This window comes from Pristis pectinata, chromosome 5, assembly GCF_009764475.1.
Source record: "Pristis pectinata isolate sPriPec2 chromosome 5, sPriPec2.1.pri, whole genome shotgun sequence".
In the NCBI taxonomy this organism is placed as follows: domain Eukaryota; kingdom Metazoa; phylum Chordata; class Chondrichthyes; order Rhinopristiformes; family Pristidae; genus Pristis; species Pristis pectinata.
The window spans coordinates 82,263,978-82,287,572 of record NC_067409.1 but is presented as its reverse complement, the minus strand read 5'-3'; the positions used below and the strand labels follow the sequence as shown (position 1 = coordinate 82,287,572).

Sequence of the window (23,595 nt, the reverse complement as noted above, 5' to 3'; positions counted from 1 at the left end):
GCATCAAACAGTTGGATGGCTACACGCAGGTATGATATTGGGGTGATTAAAGTCAAGGCCCATAGTGATCTACTCCTATGCAATAGGTGATAAATAATTGTTTTGTGTGGAGCATGTCCTCAGTGATGATTTGCATGGCTTGACAGCCAGGTATGAAATTGGCATTGCTCCCTGGATAACAGTTATCTGGAAAATTTACTGTGAGTCCATGAATTCTGCCATTCCCAATAACTAACATTTTATTTCCAATATCTAAAGACTACTCACACTCCTATTTCTCTAGTTATTACACACACAAGATGAAATTGCACAAGCTAGGATTCTGACCAGCAGTTTTAAAGTGCCAATGTAACAGTAACAGTTCAGTATAAGTTTTGCACGATCCACATCACATTTTGTTTACAGGTTTATGAAAGGGACAACAACTGTCTTCTATGAAACCTGTTGATTAACAAAGTATGTAAGAAGGCACTTGCTGAATAGGACATATCGTTTTTATCAGCAAGAATAACGGCTTGCATTTATTTAGTAGCTTGAATGTAAGAAAACGTCCCAATGTGCTTCACGAGTGTTATCAGACAAAATGTGACATCCAGTCACATTGAAAGATGTACATTAAGACAGGTGGTTAAAAACCCAGTGAAGGAGAAAGGTGTCAAGTCGTCTTCAAAGCAGAGATCGGGTTCACCGAGCATAGTTTATGGTGGTGCGAATTTTTTTGCCCTTTAAGATCACTGAGTGAGAATGATTGGAGTTAGTTAGTAAAGCTGGCAAATGAAGATGCTGGTATGGGTCCCTGGGAGCATTCAGTTTGCTTGTGCAATCACAAGTAATGCTTTGGGAAAATTTTAACCAACATACTTTATTTACTTATTAACCAACATACCTTACTTCACCTCACTCTGTATTTCTCTCTGTCTTCCAGGTTTGTTAAAGTTATTAGGTATTAACATTCTGGCTGTATCACTCCCATTATTTTAGAAAGGCCTGATTTCAAGTTATGGATGGACAAAAAGCTATTATGTAAAGTGGCATATTTCCTCACTTAAATATAAGTTAAGTATAAAAGGAATTTTTGAGAGTTAAAGTTTTTGATATTTACTTTTACTATTGCATAATAAAATAATAGTTTGCAAGTTTATTTACCAACAATGTTAAATAGGAGGAAAGGAATAAAACCAAGCAAAATGAAAGGGGATTACTTTTCTTAAATTTAATCTATTAGGGCAGATGAAGTTTCAGCCAAGGCTTTCTGAGCTGCTAGTTATTGAGACCAATAGTTTATCACAAGCACACTGCAGAATTTACCTTAATGCTATTTAAAAAGTGAGCCTTTACTGGACCTCTAGGTTATTGGTCCAGAAAATATCGAAATTGGATCCACTAGGTTTTTTTTAATGAGCTGTGAACTGTGAAGGCAGGTATGTTCCCGAACAAGTTATTTGTTTTTAATACCCATATGTTTTATCCCCAAACTATTGTGGAAACTGACAAGCCAAACTAAGTGATGGTTTAGTGAGTTCAAATGATTTTAAAATGCTGGCCTTTGGCATTTTGGATTAAATGTACTTGAAATGGAAAGGGCTTGTCATGTCTAGGTTGGTGGGTGCGGTGCAGGGGTCAAGGTGCTGGGGGATGTATTCCCACTATGAAAAATACCGCTGTTCCAAAAAAGAAACATGCAGCTTCAGTATTTTGTTTGGAGAGAGACAGCACCTTGTACAGTCATTCTAGCCAGGTATAAAGAGCTTTAATAATTGATGTCAAAATGAATAGAAATTCCTTTGCAACAATTAGTGCAACTAATCACCTGGATTTATTGAATTAACAGGGAGATCGGCAAATCCGTTCCACAGGGACCGAAAGTGAAGTATATCCACTGACCCTGTCAGAATCCCCAAAGAGGAAAGGAAAGAAGGAACAAGTTTTAGCCAAGGAAGAATCGGTGTTCCATGCAAAACCCATCAAAGTGAAGCCTGACAAGAATGGCAGTGGAAGCCCAAAGCTCAGTCCTGAAAATGGTGAGTTGCTTTCTCTGATAAGATGCTTGCAGTGTTTGAAGTATGCCTCCTCTCTCAGGGGCTGTAAAGAATTTGACCTGTACTATCATGACTCAAATATTCACATTTGGTATCACCAAACAATCAATAAATTAGAAACTGTCAGAAGCTAATGCAGTCGAAGTCGAGTTTATTGTCATATGCACAAGCACGTGCATGCACAGGTGCAATAAAAAACTTACTTGCAGCAGCATCATAGGCACATTGCATTAGAGACACAACATTCACAAGAAAAACATAAATTATACAAGAAAGAACACAATTAGAACAAAAAAAACAAGTTGCAATTATTGAAATTTATTTGTGCATTTGGGGGAAGTTAATAGGTTGCATCTGACAATCACTTTGTGTTCTTCTTGATCATGCGTTCTCATTTTTTGAATATTGTTTGCATTTTCTCTTCAAGCGGTTCTCATTTTATGGTTGTTGGTGTTATTCGCTCTGTGACCAGGCATGTGCAATGAATAGTGGTTAAAGATATTCCACAAGTTCTAGAGTTCAGAAGGGGAGATGACTTTCTTATCTTGCTTTCTCTGGACTCTCCGCTCCCACTATTGGCAGAGGGGCCTTGCTTCATCTTGAACCCAGCCTCTGGAATTCCCTTCTTAAAAATCACAGCCAATAAATTCCACCATGTGACCTGGGTGTTATGATACTTTGGATCTTTGATGAATGACCCCCAATTGGTTCTACTTCCTCAGTGCTTACACTTGAGGTGCCCAGACATAGATCATAGGACATAGAACAGTACAACACAGAACAGGCCCTTTAGCCCACAATGTTGCGCTAACATATCTATTCCCTCCTACCTACAGAATGTCCATATTCCTCTGTTTTCCTCTGCACATGCACAATGGCATCCAAGAGCTTGCAATTATGATGCCACTTTTGTACAATTCGGATGATATTTACCACTTGTGCAGTCACAGAACTCTTAAGCATAATTTAAAGATGACCTACCTGGGTAGGTCCTATTCCTGATGCTTAGAACCACCTACTATTAGTCCTTGCTTCAGACTGCACTGCCTGGAAGCAGTCAGGGTGACAGGCAAGTGTGAGGGCACAGAAGTGCTGGGAGTATGAGTGCTGTCACCTTGGAGGAAGCTGGCCAATTTGGCCAATTTGTTCTCCCCATTCCCCCAGACCAGGCCATCAGCTGGCCAAGCAGTCAGTGCGCCATGATGGCCCTCTCATTCTGGCACCAGAGCCAAGGCAGTATCAGCCTGCTCTTGCACAAGTCAGAGCTTACAGTGGGTGGTTCCTGCTTGTGCTGCAGCGGAAGCTGTGACCCTGTCGAAAGATGCTGCTTGGTGGTTGGATCCATGAATTTAAGATAAAGGGGTGTGTGGGAGGAAGGGGTTAGATAGTCTTAGCTGTGGTTTGAAGGTCGGCACAACATGGTGGGCCGAGGGCCTGTATTGTGCTGTGTTGTTCTATGGTTCTATGGTGATGACGAGGAGCTGGTCACATTCCCGCACTGGAGACAGTGGGCTCCAGACTCCCCACAAAATTCTTTGTGAGGGTGAAGCTGAGTTTCCTCACACTCATACAGCTGGCCGGATTATACCCCAAACATCTCTGCGTCCCTACTCAACAGTCTTTGTAGGATGCTGCTTAACTTATCTGGATCTTCATATTGCACATGAACCACTCTATCCCCTGGAGCTGGCTGCAGTTTATCTGTCTCGGCGTTCACCGCGTGCAAATCCCGCCTCTGCTCTGTTCTCCAATGTCCACCAAGAGTCAGAATCTGCCAAAGGCAATGACAGGAGTCCTGGTCTGGTTATTGGGGGAAAGGCACAAAGTTATGGCTACGGTGCAAGTAGGATGGAGGTTAAGATGGGCAGGTTTGAGCCACCCATGTGTTATGGCAGAAGAGATTGAGGGATGAGGGCACTGGGAATTGAGGAGAAGGGTCAAATGTAGGAATAGTGTTATCCTCAGTGATCTTTGATCCACTGCTGGCCACCATGGCAGCCAAGCCCATCATCACCAGCACTCTTTCCCCCAAGTGCCTGACCCTATGGGTACTGGAGGGTTTGCCATCAGTCCACTGCTGAGTCCTGTGCTGTTATGAAATCTTTCCCTGCAGGAGGGAAAGATGTGTTGGTGAGGGAGAGTGTGTGTCAAGCTGTGCAATGTATGCGAGTGTTGGAATGTTGCTACGTGCCTACCCGTGCTTTTGTTTTTGCTATTTCCACTAACTTTGAACCAGGCAACTGAGGTAATTAAAAGGAGACACAAGAGACTGCAGATGCTGGAATCTAGAGCAACACACAAAATGCTGGAGGAACTCAGCGGGTCAGGCAGCATAGGGTCTTGAACTGAAACGCTGACTGGCCATTTCCCTCCATAGATGCTGCCTGACCCACTGAGTTCCTCCAGCGTTTTGTGTGTAACTGATGTAATTAAACCTCTTGAGGCAAGGGGATCATCAGATCATTGTAGAATCTTGGACACCTATTTTCAAAGCCAGTTCTCTACAGCCTTTGGTCCTTTCGTGGTCTCCCTAAGAGTACAGAGTCTCTCTCATATAGTACCTCTTCCATCCAGGTCCTGAGGTCACCACGAGTGAAGTGGCATGTTTGTTTCCATTCCTTTTCTGCCAGTGCCAGCGTCAATGGCCACTGGCTGTCCAAAGACTTCCTGGAGTGGTTGAATTTAGTGGTCACCTTCCCTTTACTAGGTGCAGACATGATATCACTTAGTGTCAGCATGTGACCAAGAATCCTGAAATTACTCACACTTAGTGTGTACTGATGGTAAAGCACCACAATCAGCGTTTCCTAATTACCGGATGTAACGTGTTAATTGCTATGTGTTAATTGGACCAGGACAGTGGGGCTCATCCTCCTTGCAGTGCCATTTTAGTGGATGTTTCCAGGCACAAAAAACTCTCCAAGCCACAATGTCCTACCAGAAACACCATAGGAGTGGACTTCATAAAAAGAAGAGGTAGGTATATATGAGAAAACAATTGCGAACATGTGGAGAAAGAGCAGGGAAAAGTGTTTGAATGCTGAGTCATCATGGGCAGAATGGTCTTCTGCAGTATAAAATTCTTATTATGGCCTCCTTAAAGATGTAATTCAGAATGTTGACTGCAGATGGCAGTGAGAAACTGTTGTATGTACTGGAGACAACAGGAATTGTACCTCTGCAGGTTGTTGAAAATGTCAGACTGATAATGATTGACCAGAGGTTAAAATGTCTGGATTGACTTAAACATTCAGCTTTCTTTCCTCATACGCTAAAAGATGAACTCTTGATCTCCCAATCTACCTTGTCATGGCCCTTGCACTTTATTTGTCTACCTGCACTGCATTTTCTCTGTAACTGTAACACTATGTTCTGCATTCTGTTTTCCTTTTTACTCAAACAATGTACTTATTTATGGAATGATCTGCCTGGATGGCACGCAAACAAAAGCTTTTCGGTGTATCTCAGTTCATTGGCAATAATAAACTAATACTGATACCAATACTTAATCTTTTTTCTCTCTGTTTCACTCTATTTACAAACCCACTGTAAAAAGAGTTAAACCCCTGTTTAACTCTATTTACAAACTCACTGGATCACTCCCTTCTGATCTCTCAGTTCAGTTGCAGAGATGGCCAGGGCAGGTGGTGGGTGCATTGTATCGCTGTCCCCCGAAAGCAACCTTCCCATTAATGGTTGAGGTTGTTTGCACTCATGTGGTGAAGTGAAAGCAGCTGGGGAGGTGAGATCGGGTGTCAGTGGGATGCCATTGTGACGTTGCACAGCTGACTCTGGAGCAGCTTTCATGTTTGATTCTCTCTGCTGTGTGAATAAACCACAATAATTATGTAAGTTCTGCTCCTGTAAGGTTGGGTAGATTGTTGTGTCAGGTTACAATTATATTGTAAACAATCTTGGTGTTGGGGAGGGATGGGAAGAAAAGACCTAAAGTAAAAGTACTAGGAAAAGGTGAAAGAACTCTGCTCTTAATTGACAGAGGAGCATGGTATCTTCATTCATTGAGTGCCCTACTCCTTGTGTGTTTAGTTGGATGCTAGTTTGCCTCGGCAGGATGTGGGAAGGAGGAGGGTGTGTGGAGCAGAACCTGTCAGATAATTACTACTACTGACTGTAGTTGTGGGAGCTCCTGGACACCTCTTTGTGGTGACTATTGGAATTTGCTGGGATCTTGCCACAGGAAACCCATTCACATATTGTGCCTGCCAAAAGGACTTGCACTTTCTTCAAGGAAGGCAATAGGAATTAAACATATTGGGCCAATGCTCAGTGATGGTGGTAAGACTTCCGTGATATTTATGGATAGATGGATGCAGAGTACTCAATGTAGTATTTTGCTGCTCACAAAAGAAATGAGTCATCAATCAAGGTATTTGTGGTCACGGTTAATTCAGTCTATGTGAATATATTTTATACATGTAAATACAAATATTTACAATATTATGAAGTTTTAAAAATGTATTGTATTTTTCTCAAGATCTAAACTTACTAGTAAGGCCACAGATCAAATCCTTTGCAAAGGTATGAAGCTGTGCTGAGGAGAGAAGGGGGCAAAGTGCTTTCATGGAGCAGAAGACCGATAAAGCCTACATTTACTCTCCAAAAGTCTGTGCAGTTGGACCCATCATTCTTCTTCCCCCGTCTTGCATTTTTTCAAGCATATTCATCTGCTTGCACCTTATTTTTGAAAAAGAACAAGGAAGAGAGCATGAATGTAAACAGCTTCTTCCAGCTTTATACTACTTGGTAAAAACAGCGAACAAAGGAAATTATTTCCCCAGTTTGTACTGTCTGAATGCAATTCACACTCCTTTACACTTTGAGGGAAGATTGCCTTGTGTCAAAATTGTAAACTAGTTGGTAAGCAATATCATCAGTTAATTTAACATCAGCAGAAATGCCATCCTCCAACCCACCAATAGACTTGAACTCAAAACCATTGCAGGTCTGCAGTCACCTCCATAATGAGTCATGCTGTTAACCCTATTCACATCCATAAGTAGTCACTTTTATCTACATTAGTACACCTCGTCCATAAGCAGGCAAATGTTTTTTAGATCTGATTGTATCATCACCTCTGCTTTCTAGTGCCAAGTCTATTTTGAATCCAGCTGGATTAACTTCCTGCTAATTTCACTAGTTTTTGTTTGCTTTAAAACCCTGAGAAGTGGAATCTTTATTACATTAATTTTATGAATTGTCTGGAAATTCAAATACGTTATGGGAATTAGATAGTCCTTGTTCACCAATCTGCAAGAATTCTGGTTGGAAAGTAAAACAGAATCTGTTTTTAAAATGTACGATGAGCATTGATGGTGTCCCACAAAGGTCAGTTTTCTCTTAATTACATTTGGTATCCTACACTCATTTATCCATATGTTCAAAGGGAGTCTTTTAAACATAACTGAGCATTGGCCCATCGCTGAAGACATTTAAAGCTCCAACAAACACTGGTTTCACAGTCCATCTGCTCAGTTCTCATTATCCTCATTTAACATTGTTCCACATCTTGCACTAATACAGTATTCATACTTTAAGAAGAATTTAAATTTCCTCATCCAGTACTTGAGATTCTAGGATGCATCTGTGTGGTTCAGTTGCTCTGTCGATATGTGAGGATAGATTTCATAAATTTGCATAACTTTAATTAGGCATAACTTTGTCTATCATTGTCAAGGTCACGGGAACTATTTGTCTAAGAGACGCCATTTATTATTGGCCCATGCTGACTTGCACACTTGTCTCCAAGATGCATGTGATAATATCCATGGTAACTGTTGCTGTCATTTAGTTTGTGAGCATAGTGAACAGCACAGGGTGACAACATGACTGAAAATTTTCATCTATCTGTGGTTTATTCATTTACAATAACTACCTACATGCATCTTCCATCCCTAATGCAACTGTATTAGATTGAAAGCCGTTTTCAATGTTTTCACTCTTAGTTTATTTATTTTTTTGTTGCACTGGTATTCCTCTTCATTGAACAACACTTCTTTAGTTCTTTGCTGCAAATAGCAATGGCTAATGCTGAACTTTTAATGAAAGCCAGCCCTTGAGAAGGAAGATGGTGCAAATTGGGTCTCCTATTGTCTGAGCACCAAATTCCTTTGCTGAGTGGTAGAGCTGCTGCCTTAAAGGTCCAGTGACCCAGGTTCAATCTTGACCTCCGGTGCTGTCTATGTGGATTGTGTACGTTCTCCCTGTGACTGCATGGGTTTCCTATGGGTGTTTCGGTTTCCTCCCACACCCCAAAAACTTGCAGCTTTGTAGGTTAATTGGACACTTAATTGCTCTTTGTGTTAGAAAAGTGGTTGGATCTGTAGGGTGGGTGGGGGATGGTGTTGATGGGAATGTGGAAGAATAAATGGGTTAGAGTAGAATTAATGTAAATATGGGTGCTTGATGGTTGGCATGAACTCAGTGGGCCGGTTTCTGTGTTGTATCTCTGACTCAGAGTGTTTCTTTCTTGAATTTCGAAGCCAGCATACTATTGATGAAAGCACACATATTTAGACTTTCACCAATAACTGGTTTAAAAAAAAGCAGAATTGGTATAGTGGAGCAAAATTGATAGTTTGCCTAGTGGAATGTTCACAATTCACTGATTTTTGCCCCTCCTCCATGTAATTATTTAAATAATCTAGGTTCTAACTAAAAACTAGAATTACTTAGCAAGTCCTGCCACATCTCCAGGGAGGTGGAGGAATGTTTACAGGATTGCTTTGAATTGGTGGGCTGGACCATATTCAGGGATTCATCTTCGGATCTGAATGAATATGCCATGGCTGTCACTGACTTCATCAAGACCTCCATGGATGAGTGTGTGCTGTTGAGAACATACTTTGTTTTCCCAAACCAGAAGCCCTGGATGAACCAGGAAATTCACAGTCTGCTGAGGGCTGGATCTGTGGCGTTCAAGACCGGCGATCCAGAACCCTACAAGAAGTCCGGTATGACCTATGGAAGGCTATCATGAGAGCGAAAAGGCAATTCCATGTGAAGTTCGAGACATAATCAGATGCACGACAGCTGTGGCAGGGTTTGCATGCCATTACTTTCTATAAGGCAAAACCTAACAGCATAAATGGAAGTGATGCTTCACTCCCTGATGAGCTTAATGCCTTTTAAGCATGCTTTGAAAGGGAGAATAACACTATACCTGTGTGAATCCCCACAGCATCTGGCGACCCTGTGATCTCTGTCTCAGAGGCTGATGTCAGAACATCCTTCAAGAGTGTGAACTCTTGCAAGGCGTCAGGCCCCGACAGTGTACCTGGCAGGGTACTGAAAATCTGTTCCAACCGACTGGCTGAAGTATTCAAGGACACTTCCAACCTCTCACTGCTGCAGTCGGAGGTTCCCACCTGCTTCAAAAGGGCATCAGTCATACCGGTGCCCAAGAAGAGCAGCGTGAACTGCCTCAATGACTATCACTCAATAACACTCACATCCACTGTGATGAAGTGCTTTGAGAGGTTGGTCATGGCTAGAATTAACTCCTGCCTGAGCAAGGACTTGGACCCGCTGCAATTTGCCTACCTTCACAACAGGTCTAGAGTGGACGCAATCTCACTGGCTCTCAACTGAGCTTTGGAGCACCTAGACAACAGCAAAACATATGTCAGGCTGCTGTTCATCAATTACAGCTTGGCATTCAACACCATCATCCCCTCAGTACTAATCAAACAAGCTTCAAAACCTGGGCCTCTATCTCCCTCTGCAACTGGATCTCTGACTTCCTTACAGGGAGACCACAGTCAGTGTGAATCAGTAGTCATGTCTCCTCCTTGCTGACAATCAACACAGGCGCACCTCCAGGATGCGTGTTTAGCCCACTGCTTTACACTCTACACTCATGATTGTGTGGTTATGCACAGCTCAAACACCATCTATAAATTCGTCAATGACACCACTGTTGTTGGCAGAATCTCATGGCGATAAGGAGATGCAGAGGAGTGAGATAGATCGGTTGGTTGAGTGGTGTCACAACAACAACCTCGCACTCAGTGTCAGCAAGACCAAGGAACTGATGGTGGACTTCAGGAAGGGAAAGTCGGGAGAACAGACACCAGTCTTCATTGAGGGGTCAGTGGTGGAAAGGGTGAGCAGCTTCAAGTTCCCTGGGTGTCAACTTCCCAGAGGATCTATCTTGGGCCCAACACATTGATGCAATCACAAAGAAGGCATGCCAGCGGCTCTACTTCATTAGGAGTTTGAGGAGATTTGGTATGTTACCAAAGAGTTGCAAATTTCTACAGATGTATGATGGAGAGCATTCTGACTGGTTACATCACCGCCTGGTACGGAGGCTCCAATGTGCAGGATCGAAAGAGGTTGCAGAGGGTTGTAGATTCAGCCAGTTCCATCATGGGCACAACCTCCCCCGCCATCGAGGATGTCTTCAAGAGGTGGTGCCTCAAGAAGGCAGCATCCTTCATTAAGGACCCTCACCACCTGATACATGCCCTCTTCACGTTACTACAATCGGGGAGTAGGTGCAGGAGCCTGAAGACCCACACTTAACGTTTCAGGAACAGCTTCTTGCTCTCCGCCATCAGATTTCTCAATGATCCATGAACACTACCTTGTTATTCTTCTTTTGCACTATTTATTTCTTTTTGTAAGTTATAGTAATTTTTATGTCTTGCACTGTACTGCTGTTGCAAAACAACAAATTTCACAACATATGTCAGTGATAATAAACCTGATTCTAATCTGTGGGGAGAGAAACAGAATTAATATTTCAGATCAAAGTCCCTCAATCAAGAATTGTGATGAAGAATCTATAACCTGAAACGTTTACTCTGTTACACACTCCACAGAATAACCTGCTGGGCAATTCTGTTTTACAGCATCTGAAGTTGCTTTTCTTAACTTTCAATTTTGGATTTAAAAATGTACAAATTTACAAATGTTACTTAATTAGGGTGGACAATGCAGCCTAATAAAACAGTAAAGTAATTGAAGAAAGATTACATCACATTTGGAACTGGTTAGAATTATGAAAGATAAAATGTAATATAATCACAGTTGAAGGCTTCTTATTGCAAAGCAAAGGATGGGGAATTTGTGTGATGATTGCTGCCGTTTTCAGGAAGAGCCAGTATGAGTCTAAAGTCAGCTTGCTCTGGTCAGATTGCACCTTGAATATTGCATTCAGCTCATAATCAAACCCTGGAAGAATGCAACAAAAGACTGACCCTTTGTGTTATAAGAGTGATTTAAGAAGGAAGGTTGGCAATACCATGGTCTTTTGTCTGTAAAGTATGTGGAATGCTAAGTGGACTGGGGATGTTGAACCCTGTGCATTGTTACAGATTGACCAATGACTGAAGGACATGAGAACATAGTGAAAGGTAAAGTTCAGAGCAAAAACAGGCTGCATAAATTAAGGTGCTATTATGATCGCTTAACTTGCTTTAAATAACCAATATTGGAGGCCTCTCATCCTTACTTTTTTAATTGTATTTTTTAAAAGGATTAGTGTGGTTGTGTAGTTACTTTTTTTAATTCATTCAGGAAAATATTGTTTGCAGCAGTCTTGTATCCAGTCCATAAATGTTTTCTCTGCCCATCTCTGCTTACAGCTACTTTGTATAACATAAATAAATATTTACTACAATACAGAAAGCCATTTGGCCCATCAAATCCATGCTGGCTCCCAGCAGAGCAGTCCTATCCATCTAATTACCCATTTTCTTGTTCTCTTGCAGAACTGCAGTTCATTCTCTCTCACGTGCCCTCCGCCTTTCCCCTTTATTGTTTAGCTACTTGTATAAACTTGGGGCAATTTACAATAGTAGTTAACCTACCAGCATATCAACTGCTGAAAGAAGTTCATTAAATGGATTCATTAAATTTGAGTGCAAAATAGAGGTCTCACTTTTGTAAATATATATATGGAATTGAGAACATAATTCGTGTAGATGGCAGGGGATTTGTAATGCCTAGATTTGCATGATACTGTTATAGATTTAACTGAAGTAAATGATGCTCTGTGGGCATGCTGAACTTCCAAGGTATGTGAAAATAAGGTTATAGCTGTCAAAAGTGACTTATTTTAGTGATTAATGGAGGGTAGGGTGAGGTTTTAAGTTGCTGAAATGCACCATCATTTCTTTTGATTTTTGCAAGGCTGCTTGATGTAACAGATTTTTAATTCCTCCACCCTTCCCACCCCCATTTTCACAAGAATTCATGCTTTGAGAGGCATTCATGCAAAACACTGGTCACGGTCAGAGGTATGAGGATCTGTGTGGATTGTGTGTCCTTGTAGTGGAGATCTGTGTTTAGCACAAGACAGAGCTGCAAGAATATAATTAAGTGAACTGCTACTCGACTAGAAAGGTGAAGCACCGAATATAATGTGTGTATCAATCTGCAGGCAGTGTTACGGTGGCTGCACAATGTGCTATTGCAAAGCTTTTTCTCTGTTCCTGTTTCTCTGTTGTGGTCATAACTTTTGACTTGGTTGATTTAAGCAATGTGTCTTGATGATGGGAATTCTCACAATACTACATTCAAGGACTATAAGTGAATGACCTCACAGGGCATAATGTAGAACAGAAGTCTTTCTGATCCTGCATGCTGATTAGGAGGCCATATATCCAGCTTTGTGCTGTATGCCCCACTGTGTCTATACATTCCTTTCCCTATAAAAGACAGAAAATGCTGGAACACACAGCAGGCCAGGCAGTATCTATGGAAAGAGAAAAAGCAAGTTAAAACTTCAGGTCAAGGCCCTTTCAGCTGAACTGGAAAAGAGAGAAAACATGTTGATTTTAAGTTGAGGAAGGAATGGCTAGGATAAGAGGAATATCCCTGATAGGGTGGGGGTGGGACTGCTGTGGCGATAAGTTGTTGTTGAAGCCATCTGGCTGATAGATTAATGAAGGTAGTTCGAGAGAAGTTGGAGGTGGTATTCCTCAAGTTTATGTTGGGCTCTGTTTGAACAATGCAGATAGGATAGAATGGCAGTGGGATAGCTAACTAAAATGGCAGACAACAGGAAACTCAGGGTTGTCCTGCAGATTGAACAAAGCAGTCACCCAATCTGCATTTGATATCTCCATTGTAGAGGAGACCACATCATGAGCACCAAATGTAATGCACTCGATTGCAAGAGTTGCAAGTGTATCATTATTTACCTGAAAGGACTCATTGGGTCTCTGGATGGTGGGAAGAGATGAAGTAAAATAGCAGGTGAACCTCCTGTGGTTGCATGGGAGCTTGTCGTGAGAGGAGCAGTGGTTACTGGAGATGAGAAAATGGAAAAAAAAACAAAATGGGGTTTTGCAAAGGAATGCTGAAAGGGTAGCGGAGTGAACTATGTATCTGGTTGTGGAATCTCATTGAATGTAGCAGAAATTGTGAAGGATGATCCATTGAATGTGAGGTTGGTGAGAAGGAAGGTGACGACCAGGGGAGCTTTATCCTGGAGGATACGTGGGTGAGACCAGAGTTGTGGCAAATGGAGGAGACAAGGTCAGAGGCCCTATTAACAATAGTAGAGGGAAGCCACAGTTAAAAAGGAAACATCTCAGAGACACCGGTGTGGAAAGACTCGTCAATGGAGCAGAGACAGAGGAACTGGGAGAATGGAATGGAGTTATTACAGGAGGCAGGGTAGGAGGAAGTATAGTTGAGATAGCTGAGGGAATCTGTGAGTTTATTATGGATGTTTCTTGCTAACCTTGAAACAAAGGCAGAGAGATGCAGAAAAGTAAGGGAAGAATAAGAGATGGACGATGTGAAGGTGAGAGTAAGCAGGAAATTAGCAGCAAAAATAATGAAATTTTCAAGTTTTATATGAATGCAGGAAGCAGCGTCAATAGAATCATCAATGTACCAGAAAAAGGGTTGAAGGAGGGGCCTAATAAGAATCAAATGAGGACCGTACCCTGCATCCCACAAAAAGGCAGGCATAAGTTGGTTCCAAGCAAGTTCCCATAACTATATCTTTGACCTGGAGCAAGTGAAGTTGAAGGAAAAATTGGTCAATGTGAAGACAATGAAAAACCAACCCGCACCTTGAAATATCAGTTTGTGGTTACCCACACTATCCCTGCAGTGTTTCAGTGAGGCTGTACATAAGCTTGAGGAACAATACTTTCCATCTGGGCATTTGCAGCCTTCGGGACTTAATGGTGAATTCAGCAGTTTCAGGTAACTCACTTTAAGAATTGGCCAGTTTTGCTGTAGGTTATCCATTGGTAATATTTACTCAGTTTTTTTTCTCTCCACTGACACTGCCTGATTTGCTGGGCACTTCCTACACCTCTGATCTGCATTTCACAGCTTTCACATGTCCTTTTGTTTGTGTTTTCTCTCTCTCTAACTGCCCTCATTAATCTATCAACCAAATGGCTTCATCAACATCATCTCACCATACCACATCAGCCTGTCAGAGAGAGATCTTCCTATTGTCCTATCCATTTCTCCCCCAGCCACTCTGCAACTTAAAACTATTTTGTCTTCTCTCTTTGCCAGTTCAGTTGAAATGTTTGTTTCTCTTTCCATCGATACTGCCTGATAGGCTGAGTGTTTCCAGCATTTTCTGTTTTAATTTCAGATTTCCGGCATCACAGTTTTTCATTTTCATCTTGTTCCCTGGATACTGCCCAATTAGCACCAAACAACAGAAATTCACTGATGAACATCGGAATTTATGTTAGCCAGTTTCTGATCAATGTAGAAAATTGCGGTCACCAGGAGGGAAAATAATATAAAGTACCATAACTCCACTGAGGTTGGATTTCTTTTACTAGGTTTTTTAACATAACTTAGATGGTGCTTCATACAACTTCCTTTAAACATGATAAAAAAGATAGCATGCACACACTAAAATTAGAATTGATGTTTACGTCAGAATTGCTGGACATTGCCTCTAGGTTGATAAGTATGCACTATGGGTCGTTGAATCCATTTAAGTATTGATTCTCCAAAACTAGTGTCTGCATATGCTCTACTGGGGAATTGCAAATGGACTGATTGATCTGAATGGTGATCTCACGTGAAATCTAATGCACATTGCTTGAATCATCATGCTATACTCAGTTCTCGGATATCAGCAACAGCTATAATCTGTATTTATATTGCACGCTTAATGTAGTAAAATGTCCCATGGCCTTTCATAAGATTTGATCAAACAAAAACCGACACTGAACCCACAGGGAGATAAAAGGTTATCGAAAACTTGGTTAAAATGGTAGGTTTTAAGGAGCATCATGAAGGAAGAAGGAGAGATGTCAAGACAGAAAGGTGTGGGAGGGAATTCCGTAATTCTGAGCTGTGGCAATCAAAGGAATGGCCATCAGTGGAGCAACTAAATTTGGTGGTGCTCGAGAGATGGAACTGAAAGAGTGAAGGTGCCTTGGAGTGTTTTAAAGGATATATCAGAGAAGAGGAGTGCAAGGTCAAAGAAAGAATTGATAATAGGAATGTTAATTCTTGTAGCTGTGAGGTGGCAGCACCACTATCTGCACAGTGGCACAGCTAGTAGGCCTGCTGCTTCACAGTTCCAGCAACCTGGGTTCAGTGCTGAAGATGGGTTCTAACTGGGTGGAGATTGCATGCCCTTCCTGTGATCGTGTGGGTTTCTGCCACTTGTTCCAGTTTTCTCCCACATCCAAAGGACGCGTGGGTTGGTAGAGTAATTAGAACGTAGAACTGTACAGCACAAGAACAGGCCCTTTGGGCCCACGATGTTGTGCCAAGCTAATTAAGCTAATGACACCTAATTCTGCCTACATATGGTCCATATCCTTCCATTCTCTGCATATTCATGTGCCTATCTTAAATGCCTCTATAGGTGTCTGCCACCACCACCACCCCTGGCAGCGCATTCCAGGCATCTGCCACTCTCTGTATATAAAAAAAACTTGCACTGCACGTTTCCTTTGAACTTTCCCCTCTCACCTTAAATGCTTTCCTCTAGTATTAGACATTAGACATTTTGACCCTGGGAAAAAGATACCAGCTGTTTATCTATGCCTCTCATAATTTTATAAATTTCTATCAGGTCTCCTCTCAGCCTCTGCCGCTCCAGAGGAAGCAACCCTAGTTTGTCCAAATTCTCCTTGTAGCATATACCCTCTACTCCAGGCAGCATCCTGATAAACCTCCTCTCCATACCCTCCAATTGTTCATTGTAAATTGTCCCTGCTGTGTAGATGAGTGATAGAATCATGGGGGAGTTGATGATAATGTGGGAAAAATACAATGGAATTAATGTAAATAGATGCCTGAGATTTGGTCCGGACTTGGTGGACCAAAGGGCCTGTATCCATACTGTGTAACTCTATTTTAAACATGTGACATTGTATAACCAATTGTCATTATAGGTCAACAAGCAAGTGGGTAGTACCTGAACAGTACTTAGTCTGAGCTTGCAGCACAGATTTGGGTATTCTTGAGTTTATAGAAGAGAGAGTGGGAAGGCTAGCCACATGTCCATAGAATAATCAAACTGAGAGATAACAGTATGGATGAGTTTCAGCAGTAGATGAGCTGAGTTAGAGGCAGAAGTAGCTGATGTTTCAAAGCTAGAGAAAGTGGTCTTATGATGGCACAGAAATGTGCTCAGAAACTCATCTCAAGGTTGAACATGGAACATGAAAATAAACAGTCCCACACAGGGGGTTGGTCAACAAGCTCAGAACACCTTGTGAAGAAAGCTTTTGGCATCCTGGCATTCATAAATTGAAGTATTGAGTATAGGAATTGGGATGTTATGGTGAAGTTGTATAAGACACTGATGAGGCCAAATTTGGAGTATTGTGTGCAGTTCTGGTCACCTAACTATAGGAAGGATATCAGTAAGATTGAAAGAGTGCAGAGAAGATTTACTAGAATGTTGCTGGGTCTTCAGGAGTTGAGTTACAGGGAAAGATTGAACAGGTTAGGACTTTATTCCTTGGAGCGTAGAAGAATGAAGGGAGATTTGATAGAGGTTTACAAAATTATAAGGGGTATAGACAAAGTAAATGTGAGTAGGCTCTTTCCACCTAGATTAAGAGAGATAAGTACGAGAGGACATGGATTTAGGGTGAAAGGGGAAAGGTTCAGGGGCAACATTAGGGGGAACTTCTTCACTCAGAGAGTGGTGGGAGTGTGGAACGAGCTGCCTTTTGACGTGGTAAATGCGGGCTCACTCTTAAGTTTTAAGAATAAATTGGATAGATACATGGATGGGAGAGGTCTGGAGGGTTATGGACTTGGTGCAGGTCAATGGGACTAGTGGAATAAAATTTCAGCACAGACTAGAAGGGCTGAATGGCCTGTTTTCTGTGCTGTAGTGTTCTGTGGTTCTAACATATGAAAGCGGGGTAATGAACCGGCATGGGTTGAGAACAGGTTAACGGATAGAAAACAATCTTACTCAGATTGGCAGAATGTGAAAAATGAGGTATTTAGGGGTTGGTACTTGAGTCCCAGCTATTCACTTTCGATGTCAACAATTTGGCTGAGGGACTAAATGTCATATTTCCAAGTTTGCTCATGATACTAAAATCAGCTGGGAATGTAAGCAGAGAGGAGGATGTAAAGAGGCTTTGAGAAGATATAGACAACCTAAGTGGGTGAGCGGGAACATGGCAGATGGAAAAATGTGTGGTGATCCACTTGGGTGCACAAGATATAGAAGCAGAGTATTTTTTTTAAATGGTGAGAGATTTGATGTTCTGAGGGACCTGGGTATTCTTATCATTGAAAGATAACATGTGGGTGCAGCAAGCAATTCGGAAGACATATGTGTATTTTGGCCTTTATTATGAAAGGATTTGATTACAGGAGCAAAGATGTCATATTGCAGTTACATGGGGCCTTGGTGAGACTGTGCTTGGGATAATGTGTAGAGTTTTGGTCTTCTGACTAGCAAACCAGCCATAGAGGGAATGCAACAAAACTTCACTTGTTTCTGGGATGTCGGGTTTGCTGTACGAGGAGGTCTTGAGTAGACTAGGCCTGTATTCTCTAGAGTAGAGTGAGAGGTGAACTCAAAATTCTTCCAGGGTTCGGCAGGCTGAAGGCAGGGAGGATGTTTCCTCTGGCGAAGTGAGGAGTCTCAAACCAAGGATCAGAGTCTCAGAGTAAGGGGTAGGCCATTTAGGACTGAAATACAGAGAAATATCTTCACTGAGGGGCTGCTGAATCTTTGGAATTCTCTAACCCAGAGAGCTGTGGAGGCTCACTCACTGAGTTCATTCAAAACAGAGATCGATAGATTTCTGGATATTACAGGATTATGTGGATAGTGCAGGAAAATGCTGCTGAGGTAGAAGACCAGCCATGATCTTGATGAATTGTGGATCAGGCACAAAGGGCCAGATGGTCTTCTGCTCCTAATTCTTATGTTCTTAAATTAAGTTTTCTGTGGACCCATTGAAATATGGTGCATCACATGTATCAACAGGCTATCTACCTTTGTTGTAATTAGTGCAGAGTATACCTAAGGTAGAGTAGATTTTAAAGGACTTATGTTCTTACTCTTTGTTGAACACATTTGTATTGTTTGAAGCTGAGCTGTAACAGGATGGATCTGGTTCTACATGAGTCTGAATTACATAGTGCCAGCCAGAAGCAGAGTAAAGCTATGTTTGCTGAGTAAAGAAGGAGATAATGACTTCAATCGCTGCAGAGAAACCCAGGCAAATATATTTAAATTGGACTCAAGCTGATAAGAGTGAGGATTATTAACTACAGAGGTAGGCTATAGTCATGAGTATTTTTCAGGCTTCCATATGCAGTGAATGGTGGGGGCTGGGGGAGACAGAGTAAACTACGAGGAAGCCGGGTTGGGGGGGGTGGTGGTGGTTGGGGGGGGAGAAAAGTCTGCCTGTCATTTTATTGACCCTCATGAGAAATAAAGCAGGAAAATTTTATTGCAGGTTTAGGCTGAGCATCTGCAGTCCTGATCAGGGTGTGTTATTATTCATGTGAGGGTTTCAGTTGTGTACTCTGAGTAAATTTTTAACCAAGTGTATAATTTCTTTCACACACAAAAAATAGGGCATCACACATGCTCCATATGGTTAGATTGGAAACCTAATCTTGTATGTGCTTTAAAGGGTAACTTGATGAAACCACTGAAGAGTTGCCTCTCTGTGTTGCTGAGATAATGGTCTTAAGAGATTTATACTGTATTACAGATGCCATGGAAATTGGCATTGATGGATTTTTCACAGTGCTTTATTTATAATTATTCCTACTAGCTATGTTTGTGCAATGCTGTAATAATATTGAAATAGCTTTCTTTGTAGACACTTTTTTTAATAAGGTTTTCTATTGTATGTTACTCAGCATTTAAATTTCAATAATTAACTTTGTTAAATTAACTTTCTTGTCCTGTAAACGTAGAACAATTATAAATTAAATTTCAGCAGTTGGTTTCATTATTGGTAACTTATTAAGCAAAAGCAGAAAGGGGTCAGGATGCTTCATCCATCAGTAAAATAACTTGGTGTCTGTCCTTTTCTTGAATGCACGACCTGTGCAAGAGCAGTGACAGAACCCATTTGTCATAGCTCGGTATTGACTAGACAGAGACTGCCCTATTCAGTATATAACCCAAATCCCAGAGGATCCAACTGTCACAGCCCAGGGCTGCCTTAACCCAGAGTGAGGCCTGGCAGGAAAGGTAAAAGTATAGAGCTCCTAATTAGTCAATGACTGCAGAGACCAGTCAATGTTGAGACCTAAGGGAGGCAGGTTCTGATTTGCTCCCCTGCTGTGTCATGGTGGCAATTTAGGAATTTAATAATGAATGCTTGCCTTGAGAAATTACTTTCTGCTGCCTGGTCTTTTTGTTGGTAGCGTATTCTCCTCCTGAAAGCCTCAAAGGCATTGCCATTCTGTTTTCTTATCAGTAACACCACACTACTCCCCCCAAAAAACCTTAATGAAATGCAATTAATTTCTGTCAGTGGTAATAAATTGCACTTTTCACAGTGTCTGATGCCTCCACAATTGCTGCTTGAATGTGTCATAATTATGCACTGTCCTATATAATTTGACCTCTGCCACAATGCAGTTTTATGGACACAGCTGTACTTACATGTTACACAAATGGAGGGCTTTTTTTATGTCCACACCAATTAACATAAACCTGGAACTCAATGATACTGATGAAGCCCTGGTTTAAGAGCTTGTAATGCAAGTCAGTTCAGGTGGAGATTTTGAAGGAATGGGGAAAGCTTCTTGTGGAACAGAAAACAAAACATAGTATTTTTTAAAAATTCATTTTATTAGCTTGTTGGTTGTGCTTTTTAAATGCTCACAATATCTCGCAGTACATACAATGGGAATCAAAAATATTTAGAATTTAAACTGAAGAAGGTATAGATGGATAACTTAAAATCTGCCTTTTGCTGATAATGACTTTCTTCTCATACCATGAGGACATAGAATTGATAATGAACCACTTTTTAGGTGCATTATAACAACAACTTGAACTGATGAAGTTTAATGTGGGGAAATGCAAGGTGATGCATTTTGGTGGGAAGAATGAGGAGAGGTAATATAGAGTAAAGGAAACTGTGCCGAAAGGAATGTACGTGCAGAGGGACTTGGGGGCATAGGTGCACAAATCATTGAAAGTTGCAGGGCAGGCTAAGAAAGTGGTTAATGAAGCGTACACATTTCTGGGCCTTATCAAAAGAGGCATAGCATGTTAGAGCAGGGAATTCATGCTGAACCTTTATGAAACACTGGTCTGGCTTCAACTAGGGTTTTGTGTCCAATTCTGCGTGTCAGATTATAGAAAGGATGTGAAGCCTTTAGAAACGGTTCAGTATAGATTTATGAGAATGGCTCATGGCATGAGGGACTACAGTTACAAGGATAGATTAGAGGCTGGATCTTTCCTTTGGAAAAGGCCGTGGGGAGATTTGATAGAAGCATATAAGATAGTGCTGAACAGGGTGGATAGTGGGAGGCTGTTCCCGTTGGTGAAGCGGTCAAAAGTTAGAGGTCGCAGGTACAAAATAAAGGGGGAAAATTAAGGGGAAAAAAAATCATGCAGCATAGCTTGGAATCTGGAATCCTATGCCTGCGGATGTGGTGGAAGCTGATTCCATTGTGGCCTTCAAGACAGAAATGGATAAATATAAGGTGAAGAAAAATAAGCAAGGCTATTGGAGAAAGAGAAGTGGCTGGACCTAGAGCTTTGCTCAGGTAGTGAGCTGGTGTGAACATGTTGGGCTGAATGGCCTCCTTCTGTGCTGTCACCATTCTATGGTTCTATGATTTCAGGCACAAGGAGTACTTTATTAATTGTAGCATGTCCCTTTGTCCAAACTTGAGCTTCATTATTAGATACTTGACATCATCAAGCTCTGCTTAATAGTTCAAGTGGTGACACTTGTGCTAGTTCTCTCCTCATTTCTGAGTGGGATGGTCCCAGCATGCATTGTTGATGGAGATCATTCTGTCAACAGGGAGGATGCTGAATTACCATAATCAAAAATCAAAAAATCTCCAGACGCTGGAAATCTGAGATAAAAAAGCTGAAAATGTGGAAGTACTGAAGAGGTTGGGCAGATCTGCGGAGGGAGAGACAAATAAAATGTTAACTGTTTCTTTATCCACAGATGCTACCCGATCTGTATTTCCCTCATTTTATTGTTGATATTGCACAATATATTTGCTCGAGTATTTTCAAAGACTGATCATGTTTTGCTTTGTCTGCTCAGTGTAAAGGAAAAAAAATAAACAAATGAAACATTTTAATTGGAAATACTAATAGACTGTCAGTTCCAGTGTTACAGTGCACTGTTGAACTTTTGATAGTAATAAACATCTGTAATACACTGCTGACAGAGGTCTAATATATTGGGACAGCCTCCTTCATGCTGTGCCCCTTGGATGCCTTGTGTTTCAATCACTTGGCAGTTCAGAGGAAGCAATTATGAAACATGTGACTGAGAGGATTTTCCCCCAGCAGATGTTCCATTCCTTCCTATTGTTTCAAAAAGTGACTTCTCGAAATATTGGCTTTTAACGTAACAGAATTGGAAGACCAAGGTAATGAGTGGAAGGGTGAAAAACTATTATGAAGTTACTTCTGAAAATCTGAATCATGAACTGTGGGTCTTAACAATCACCCCATGTCCATTTTTAGATTTTGTGTAAGTCTAACCACGACTTGAACACCACAATGCAGTGGAAGTCTTTCTGACCATGCTCCCCTTGCCTCTTTGGTTGATCTTGTTCCAATCGTGCGCTTAGTAACTGTGCAGAATGCTCAAACAGCAGATGTACTTATTTCCAGTCTTATGACTGAGCCATTTTGACAGTTTCTTTTGTTTGACAAACTTGCCAGTCTTAACTTGTGAAAATTTAAGTACACAATAGTTTTAGCTATTTTAAGAAAAAAATGTCAAAAATTCATAATATCTTATTTTAGAATTATGCTTCACCTGACCTAAACCCCACCTGATCCTTGTGTCTCAATCTTTTAAAAGCATAGCCTAAGAAAACTCTGTCAATTTAAATAACACTGAATTGTTGTAATATTCATTATATGTTTGTTGATTGAACTACTAACTACTTTTTTGCAGCATGTTTGGTTGAGCACCAATATTTTATATGTAAGAATTTAGAATTATTCTTATTGCAACTGAAAATTATATCTGGATTGGACATATTTCATGCTTGGTGTAGATTCTGAGGTGGGCAGTAATGTAGTAAGTGACATTTGGGTTGCTTGGAGGATTTTGGTGCTTAGTGTGTATGGAGTTAAATAATGGTAATTTTTTTATAAGTTGTCACAATACTGCTGACCCAACAGGAGTGCCTTTCAGTTGACAGCCCGCTCAAGAGGATGCTCAGAAATGTGCAATCAGCCAGAGAGCTCTTAACACTATCTGACTGATTTGGAATGACAGAATAACACAGGGAAGGCACTTACCATTAGGAGTTCATCATTTAACTGGTTCAAGTCTCACAGTTTTGGAGTGTAGGAAGGATCATTTGAAGGAATTGTCAACATGGAGGTAATTGCCTGGAGCATTTGTTTAAAACTATGGACAGCTAGTCTAATACATTTGCATTCTTGGTCTTGTAAAACCTGATTTTTAATGATTGGTGAGCAGTGATGTTGAAATCACAGTGCTCTTTATTAGCATTAAATGTGTGAATGCAAGTGTGTGATATTCCATTTTCCATTATTGTAACAAAGGCTGCAAAGCATTTATTTTAAACAGAGAATTTCCTCTGCCCAGCCACTCACTTTTATTGTCGTGAATTCTCTTCAGAGCGAGCTTATCTGCCTTTCTTGTTGACAACTTGATCAGCTGGCCCACAATTTTACAGAGGCATTTATGAAGTATTTATTGGCATATAACCTAGAAATGGGTTATCTAGACTTTGTGAAAATGTGGAATAACTTTCTTTGTGCTGTGCTTATGGGCAATTCCTGATTCCTCGATGGTTCTGCAACTGTCCTCATATCTATGCACATAGACAGGGTGGACAAGCAATATCTTTTTCCCATTATTGTGCGATCCAATACCAGAGGGCATTCATTTAAGGTGAGAGG

General features: G+C 41.1%; 1 protein-coding gene across 2 annotated transcripts in view; it reads left to right on the top strand.

Moving 5' to 3' along the window:
• The window catches only part of LOC127570606 (doublecortin domain-containing protein 2-like), a 131,760-nt gene that overhangs the window by 45,511 nt on the left and 62,654 nt on the right, over positions 1 to 23,595 (top strand). For both annotated transcript variants that reach the window (XM_052016315.1, XM_052016314.1), the window contains one exon: positions 1,832 to 2,021. In XM_052016315.1, the coding sequence (XP_051872275.1) occupies positions 1,832 to 2,021 (190 nt within the window). The remainder of the gene's footprint in view (positions 1 to 1,831; positions 2,022 to 23,595) is intronic.